General features: G+C 44.9%; 1 protein-coding gene across 3 annotated transcripts in view; it reads right to left on the bottom strand.

Moving 5' to 3' along the window:
* Positions 1-887: 887 nt before the first annotated feature.
* TM4SF19 (transmembrane 4 L six family member 19) overlaps positions 888-9,429 on the bottom strand; it is a 238,790-nt gene continuing 230,248 nt past the window's right edge. For all 3 annotated transcript variants that reach the window (XM_085636384.1, XM_085636387.1, XM_085636386.1), the window contains one exon: positions 888-1,023. In XM_085636384.1, coding sequence (XP_085492510.1) covers positions 946-1,023 — 78 coding nt within the window. In that variant the 3' untranslated portion in view covers positions 888-945. The remainder of the gene's footprint in view (positions 1,024-9,429) is intronic.

Raw genomic sequence — 9,429 nt, 5'->3', positions numbered from 1 at the left:
ACCACATATTGCATGTATTTTCTGATATTCCTGAGCACTTGCCTCTACCATGTACAATAAAACAGTCTTGGTTAGTGTGCCTGTCTGATTTGCGTCATAACAGTCAGTCATCATCGGTTTCACTGACAAAGGATATAGGGAAACAAATGAAAGCAACTGGGGGGTCTAACAAAATCCTGCAGAGTGAGCAGAAGTGTAGATAGAGGTCTAATTAGTCCCACATGGCAGAGGAGGGTGGCCCAAAATCGTCAAAGGATTGGAGCGAGAAGACCAACAGTTATAAGATGATAGAACAATTGAAAGGAATACAGTGCTAACAAAAGAAAACTAGAGTGGTGTGTTAAAATAGAATTGTGAGAAAACACTACTGATTTAATATGTGTCTCACATTCTAAATAAAACAACAGTGCAAAAAGCAGTGTTAAACAAATAACTGCTATATAGAGAGGTCCCCCCTTGAGTGAAATCACTCCTAATTAGATGCTCTCTATGATCAAGAGAAGCATCTTATCCTGGATTGGATGACCAGATGATAAGATTGATCACTCAGACAATTGATGGGTATCCAAACTTCGCTCTGAGGTCCTCATAGATTGCATTTGGATGTCTCTTTCTTCTTCTCTTACTCCCTACTCTGGAATGTGGGACTAATTAGCCCTCTATCTACACTTCTGCTCACTCTGCAGGATTTTGTTAGACCTCCAGTTCCTTTAATTTGTTTTTCAATTATAGGATTAGGGGATTAGAACTGAGGCAGGTCATTAAACTTTCCCTTAGACCCTATCATACTTCTTTTGTGAAAGGATATAGGGACTCTGAAAAACAATTTTTTAAAGATGAATCCATTAATAAAAAAAATATCAGTTTATTTAGAAATAAATATAAGTGGAGCTTCATGATCTTTTGAATAACTAATAACATAGTTTGCTTGACTTCCCGAAATGTTCATGCAAACGTTTGCAGATCTTTCCTCCTCATGTAATGATCACGTTTGCAGGCCGGTGACACTTGCTGGGCTTGAGCCTGCAATGGAAGAGATGCAAAGTCATCAATGAAAGAAATACCAAACCACAAGGTCAACGTGCTGGAGTGTCACACAAACAACAAAGAGTCCGCCTCTGTCCCTGCAAGAAGGCGAAACACGCATAAAGGCAGAGGAACATGCACAGCCCTAGGGAGGCACACACCCTATGCCACCAAGCTAATTCAGAGAATTAAAAGTGGGATACGAATGGCATGCAGCCAAACAAGATGGAGGCATCATTGCATCGTTTGTGGTAAAATGGCTTCTAACTGCTCCAAAGTTGCTATAGGTGATCACAGAATACACTTTGAATGTCAGTTTAGCAGATTAATAACTCAATTAAACAGTAAGGATGCCAATCAACCAGTCAATATGTTTATTTAAGACAGTTTCACAAAGCAATAGTGAAAAGAAGCGCACACAGCAGGTAGGAGTTTTCTTCTGTTTATTTTAGTTGATAAGAAACAGATCGGTCAGGGCAGGCAGCAGAAACCAACTGCCTAAGGTCGCCATTCCACATGCCACCATTGCACCCTAGCAACAGTAGTCACGGTGGCATGTGCGCATATTGACAAAGGAAGACCCAGCACATCTTTTCCTCCACAATAACGGACCATGAACAAAAACACAAAGGATATAAACATTCACAACACTGGAAAAATAAATCCCCCCCATGATCAAAATTACAGTTAACATGGCAAAAAGAGATGACAATGGCAAAACCCAAACGAGGCAGACCTTAATGTTTCATGTAATCCTTAAACCACACAGGAGTTCTCCTTTCTCTTCCTGCGCCACTAACACTAGGGTCACTTTGCAAGTTAGTGTTCATGCTTTGCTCACCACCACACCTCTGTTTGGAAAATCTCTCCATATTCCACCATTTCCCATCACTCAGTTTGACAGACCTGCCCTTGAGAAAAATGATTTGCATTGGCTGGGAACATTTCGAATGCCCCTTCTCAACTATACCAGGCAATCTCACCCTAACCCAATCTCCTGCTTTAAAAAGAGCTTGTCGTCTTCCCTTGATCGGGTCCCTGGTAACATTCTTGCTTTGTGACGTCTCACAATTCTCCTTCACCAATTCACGCTTAACATTAGGGACACTTAACTCCCGCATCTAAGTTCTAACCAATTTCGTGGACGTCATTCTACCCTTAAGCAAGACAAAGGGAGACTGCCTGGTAATGGCATTAGGTGTAGTGCGCAAAGCCCACAACAAGTCTACAAGCTCCTTCTTCCAATTCAATCCACTGGCCACCGACAATTGTATGCTGTCCTTTAAAACCCTGTTACATCATTCCACTAAACCACTACTGCGGGGATAATACAAGGAAGTGGTGATGTGCTTAATGCCCCAGTGACTCATGAACCCTTGAAATTCCTTGGCAATACATTGCACTCCATTGTCGGTGACCAGTTCAACAGGAGCTACTTCTCTCAAAAATAAGGACTAAAGGAATTCTAACACCTCCTCAGTGTTGGCAAACTTCACAAATTTCACCTCAGGCCACCCAGAACCATAATTCACAGGTACTAAGCCGTCCCTGTTCCACTCATCCAAGACATACATGGGTCCAAAGATGCCTGAACCTAACTTGAACCATGGTTTGTCTGGAATAGGCACCACTTCAATAGGACTAGGGAAAGTGACCTGGATTTTGTCGCTAAGTGCACACGCCACACAATCTCTCACAAAATGTTCAACTGCCCGATCCATCCCTGGCCACCAGAAGATTTCTCTGATCCTCCTCTTCATGACCCTCATGCCTATGTGACCTTCATGGGCCAGGACCAAAATCTTGTTCTGCAACCCCGTGGGGCTACCAGCATATCCATTCTTCTCAAAACTCCCATATGCATTCTTAATTCAGGAAAAACGTGTTTGAAAGAGCTGGCTTCCCCCTCATTGGGCACCCAACCTTTACCGAACATCCTAACCACCACCTGAATAATGTAATTCTCCTCCATGGTGGTTTTCTACTCTTCTTCAGATATGGAGCCAAACATGGACTGACCCAAAGAAGCCACCACGCAAAAACTATCATCTTCCTGCTCCTCTACCTGCACATTGGAGAAGTGGCAACCTGGATAAACAATCTGCAAAAACATTCTTAACCCCAGGAATGTATTACAACTGAAATTGGAACTCCATCAACCTGTAGTGCCACTTGACAATACGGAGAGTGGCATTGCTGGCACCCTCTGGGGTGAAAAGGTTCAACAAAGGCTTGTGGTCCATCCGAATGATGATTTGAGAACCCCACAGGTACTGCCTGAAATAATTCACACCCCACCAGCAAGCCAGGGCCTCAGTCAAATGAAACCACTACTTCTTTGCCCTCTCTTTTTTGGAGTAAAACAGCACCTAAACCATGCTGACTGGCATCCGTGACCACAATGGAAGGATCATGCGTATCAAAAGGTTGAAGGGAAATGGCACAACTTAATTCCAGTTTTATTTGTTGGAATTCTTGCTCTTGCTCAGACAACCACACAAAGTGCTGGTTTCTCTTCATGAGTAGTCTCATGTTGTGCGTTTTCTCGCTGCACTTGGTAATGAACCTGGCATAGAATTCCAACATACCAAAAAACGATCGAAGCTGATTCTTCTTTTGTGATGTGGGGAAATCTTTTATGGCCTTTACCAAATCCTCCTTCTGTTCCACTCCTCGAGCAGACAGCCTATAACCTAAGTAGTCCAACTTGTTCACAGCAAACCTACACTTCTCTACTTTTAAAGGGACACCCCTTTCAGTTAAGATGGATAGCAAAGTGGCCAAGCTCTTGTCATGGCATTCCACATTTTAACCGTACACCAAAATATAATCCTGGAAACATTTGACATTAGAAACTCCAGCAAACATTGCCTCCATGACCCTTTGAAATACCGCGGAGGCTGATGCAAGCCCAAAAGGCATCCTTTTAAACCTATATGCAGCAGAGGGAGTAAAAAAAGATGTCAGAAGGCATCTGTCCTTCTTAAGAGAGATTTGGTGATACACAGAGGACATGTCCAAAGCGGTGAAAATCTTGGCTCCCTTTAACAAACCCAGCATGTCCGTAATGTTGGGTAGGGGGTGTCCGTTGACCCATTTTCTCTCCATCAAGTCCCTCAAATCAATGCACATCCTGAGGGCACCATTTCCTTTCTTTCCTAGCTAAAACTACAGGAGATAACCATTCAGAGTTCTCAATGGCCTCAATGATACCTTGCGGACACAGAGATTCTGATTCCAAGGACAACTCTTCTCTCATGGCAAAGGGCACACATCTGGCTTTATGAATTACGGGTTGGGCTCTCTGCTTCAAGACTATGCGGTGTGAAAATCCCTTGATTTTCACAAGATTTTTGTTAAAGACCTCAGGAAGGACACTCTCCAATCGTGTGCTCCCACAGCCCAGACAGGTTTGAAATCCTCTTTGATCAGAGCCTGCTCAGGACTGTTTGGGTTTAAGATGATGCCCACATTTTTCTGCTCCAACCATCCCAGAAGAGAAGATTCTTCCTTAACCACATATGCGGTGGCTGGGGTGGAATGTCCTTTGAAAGTTAGTACACACTCAAATTTACCCAGGACTTTAACAGGTTTTCCTCCGTAAGCCACAGGCTTGACCAGAGATATCTTCAAGGAAATGTTGGTTAATTTAGCCCATTCCTCAGGACCAATGAGGGTAAGGAAGGAACCAGAATCAGCCATCAACGAAATAAGTTCACCATCAACACCCACTTGACAGAATGGTCTGGTGACACTCATTTAGTCTGACCTCAACACCTCCGATTCACCCGCATGCAGTACAGAATCAGTGCATTTGCCCGACGTATTCGCATCACACAACTTCCAAAGAAGACTCGATTCACAAGCATATGAGATCATCATGATCTGGTTTCCCTTATCACTGTCAGGATCAGACTCGATCTCTGATATGATGTCAAGTGGTGGAACCTTCTTAGACGTAGGTTTGACTCATGCTGGCTTGGATTTGCACACTTTAGCAAAATGACCCTTCTGTCTGCACTTTGAGCAAAGCTTATCAGCAGCGGGACAGAAAGAAGCTTTCCCCAAGTGACTTTTGCTACCACATCTGTAACATTCTAATGTTCTTTGCTTACCAGTTTTCCTTTCTTTCTTATACACAACATTCTCTACAGAAACAGCATGCACTTTAGATTCCAAAGCCATTTGATCCATATACATGGTAGTGGTCTCTACATTCTTGGCTATTTCTAAAGCTTTATCTCAAGTCAAGTTCTCGGTCATCAAAGGTTTCTCCTCAATTTATCATGAATTAAATCGCTCATGAAGGTATCCACAGGTTCACCAGGTAATTGCTTCCTCATATAGAACCTTTCCATGATGATGTTGCCCTTCTTTTTAAATCTAGCATCCATCATTTTTATGGCTGAGGTGTATTCATCCACGGCATCTTCCTCACCTATAACTGCAGCTGGAGGTAAATGCTTTAAAACTTTCCTCCCTTCCATGCCCAAAGAATGTCATAGTAAAGCAAGTTTTTTCTTTTGAGTGAAAACCTATGCCTCAATTGCTTCTAAGAAGACTTCAAACCCCTCTAACCATAATTACCATTCCACAGGAGGATTGCCTGGGGACGATAGAAATGGGAAAGGAGGTAAAACTGATTGTTGCATGTTGGCAAGTGAATATGCAAAACAACCAGATGATGATAAAGGAAGCTTGCCCCAAGACAAAGAAGGTAAGTTTAAATGCCCAATGCGCAGTCAATTAATGCTGGTTAAGCATCATTTATGCAGACAAAACTGTGTAAATAAAACAGTACCTGGTGTGCAAATCAATGACTTGCATGGAGTATGGAGATATGGCAAACGAGCTGAGCCTGAGCGTGTAAAATAGAAGATAGTACCTGATGTGCAAGTACGATCTGTATGTTGCTTGTAGATGAGGCACATAAGATGTATCTGTCACCAACACTCAATTGCAGGAAATGGAGCAAATAGAGGAGAATGCAAACAATGGGGTGTGCATATCACCGATATGCTGGAAGTTGAGGGAAATGCTGAAAAAACGCAGGAACACGAAGAAAACCGAGGAAACAGGAGACGTGGCCAGCCGTAGGCGATTGCGCATGGCAAGTTGTTGGGTTACAGGAAGCGGGACATGGCCCACTGTAGACCTCAGCACGTTGAGGAATGATGAGGCGGTGAACGTCGGCACGCTTTTATTGTAGAGCAGGGCAGAGACATCAACACAAGGATTGCTAGGTTGCGGGGAAACGGAGCTGCGCAACCACAACAGCAGGTGATGTCCCCGCAAGGGACTCCGGTGCCCACATTGAATGCTGGAGGGTAGGAGTCACGGCGAAGGTGAGTGGCACATGCAAGAGTGAGCTGAGGCACCTGGGGAATGTAGGACACGGCTCGCACAGTCTACAATGTGCGCGAATTCCACTCAGCCTGCAGGAGACGTCGAGAGTGAACTCCTGCTCTGCCGGTCCATTTGGGGTCCAGATCCAATTGTCGCCACTGAAGAGAAGCATACACAGTAGGTAGGAGTCTTCTTCCATTTATTTTAGTAGGTAAGAAACAGACCGGTCAGGGCAGGCAGCAGAAGTCAACTGCCTAAGGTCACCCCAACATTCCACATGCCACCGTTCCACCCTGCCAACAGTAGTCACGGTGGTATGTGCATCTATTGACAAAGCAAGACCCATTAAATACATAACAATTATACCCACCATACAAAATCATAAACAATACAACCTACAAAAGCCCTCAAGATTACATCTTGTGCTAGTTTTCAGCACCATTTAGAAAAAAAATTTGATATAGTTTAGTTAGTGCCTAATAAAATACAATTCCATTTCTAATAGACCTTGCAAATGCCTTAAGCGATAAGAAAAATGGACAATTGTCTTCCTGCTCACAGACCTTAGCAATTTATCTCTTTTTCTTTGTGTCAGTTCAAGTAACCTGTGAGCAAACTTGTAAACCGTGAGCATGGAATATGCTTTTATTGCAGCAAAGGAGAACCTAAGTAACTATATTAATGGCACAAGCAAATGACTGACTTTTTTAATTGCTGTATAGTTGAACAAGTTACCTACCTTCGGTAATGCTTTATCTGGTAGAGACAATATCTAGCTGCAGATTCCTTACCTTTGAATTTCCCAGGCATCAGGCTGGATCTGGAAACTTTTACGTGACCAGTGCCCCTGCGTGCAGTCGGGTGGCTCAGTTCAGCTCCACGTGACGTCGTTGGCATTGTTAGCGTCGGTTATGACGCCGCAGTCACCTATATAGGCATCACCCAGGCGCGCGGAAGTCCGTACTTATCACTTTTCCATGCCAGAAGCACAGAGCCATTAAGTGACTGACTTGATTGAGTGCCATAACTAGGGCCCTGAAAAAGGGAACATCCCTAGCCCTAACAAATGAATCCGCAGAGCGAGGAGGCATGGGTCTGTCTGTAAGGAATCTGCAGCTAGATATTGTCTCAACCAGATAAAGTGATTCCGAAGGTAAGTACCTTGTTTATCTGATAGAGACTTCTTGCAGCAGATTCCTTACCTTTGAACAAATACCCAAGCCTTACCATTTGGCAATGGGCTGCGGACACATTTCTCACACTAAGAAGTCCTGCAGGACTGAATAGGCAGAAAGCCCGTCCCTGCGGACCGAGACTGTCCAAGCAGTACTGGTTGGTAAACGTGTGCACAAATGCCCACGTTGCTGCCTGACAGATGTCCAGGACTGGGTCACCCAGAGCCTACGCCGTGGTCACAGCCTTCCCCATAGTGGAATGAGCTCTTAAGCCCTCAGGGAGCTGCTTCTTAGCCAGGGCAAAGCACATCCCAATGCAAAGAACAACCTAGCGAGAAATAGTCCGTTTCTACACTGCCCAACGTTTTTTAGCTCTCATGTACCCCATAAAGAGTTGGTTGTCCACCCAGAACTCTTTTGTGCAGTCAAGGTAGAACAGCAAAGCTTGGTGGAGACGCGCCTCTTCCTTCGAGGGATGCAGGGGAGTGAAAAAGGTGGGCAGCATGTCTGATTGACCGAAATCAAATGGGGTCACCACCTTAGGCCAGAATGAAGCCCTGGTGCGAAGCACCACTTTATCCCCAAAGATCATCATATATGGAGGCTTGGATGACAATGCTTGCAACTCACTCAACCTCCGGGCAGTTGTTATCACCACCAGAAAGGCTGTTTTGATGGTAAGCAGACAGAAGGGACAATTATGCAAGAGCTCAAAAGGAGCGCACATAGGAATGTGAGAACCAAATTAAGGCCCCACTGTGGCATGTTAAAAGGCATGGGTGGGAACATATGAACAAGCCCTTTTAAGAATCTATTTACAGCAGGAGATTTAAACAAGGAGCGTTAGCCCAGCAGTCAGATAGAGCAGAAAGATAACCCTTTAGTGTTCCCAACGCAGAGCCCTGCTGGGCAAGGATACGAATGAAAAGAAGGATTGTAGATAAGGAGGCCGAAAGTGGGTCAATAGACCTTTCTGTACAATACTTTACAAACTTTTGCCAACAGCAGGCTAATACCATCTTAGTGGAGGGCCGCCTGACAACCAAAATAACATCACATATTTCGAGAGGAAGGTCGAAAGCTATCAACTATCGCACTCAATCCCCACGCATGGAGGTGGAGAGTTAACAGACTGCGGTGGAGGACCCTTTCCTGCTGCTGCGACAGAAGATCCTCCCGAATTGACAGCCTGATCATGGGATCAAAGCTCATTTTCCGAGGCGCTGACATTGTGCGTTCTCTTTCGGGGCAAATAGATCTAACTAAGGCTCTCCCCACTGTTGAAAGAGGCCTTGTGCCACCAGCGACTGGAGATGGCATGTGTGATCCGCTAGACATCGTCGGCTGAGTTTGACGCCTTGGCATTCAGAGAACCTGCCAGGTGTTGAACCACCAGGGTTATGCCTTGCTGTTCCAGCCATGTCCAGAGATGCAAGGCTTCTTGACAAAGGGTCCACAACCTCACCCGGCCCTGCTTGTTGCAATACCACATGGCAGATGTGTTATACATGAACACCTGCACAAACTTTCCCTTGACAGAGGGAAGAAATCCTTTCAATGTCAATCGGATCACCCTAAGCCCCAACAAATTGATTTGAAGCCCCACTCCGCCGGAGACTAGTGTCCCCTGATCTTCACCTCTCCCATATGGCCACCCTATCCCAGGAGTAACGCATCTGTCACTACTGTGAAATCTGGTTGGGAAAGGGAAAGGGGTCTACAACTGACTCAATCGCGGTTGGTCAACCTCCACTGCAGGTCTTTTGCAGTTTCGTCCGAGATCTAGACGATGTAGGAGAGATTTCTCCTGAGGCTGCACCCACTGGAACTACGCCATCTGGTGTGTTTTACCAACAGGAGGCCATGAGACCCAGCAGCCTCA

This window comes from Triturus cristatus, chromosome 11, assembly GCF_964204655.1.
Source record: "Triturus cristatus chromosome 11, aTriCri1.1, whole genome shotgun sequence".
NCBI lineage: Eukaryota > Metazoa > Chordata > Amphibia > Caudata > Salamandridae > Triturus > Triturus cristatus.
The sequence above is the reverse complement of the archived record's forward strand: the minus strand, read 5'-3'. Positions and strand labels throughout refer to the sequence as shown.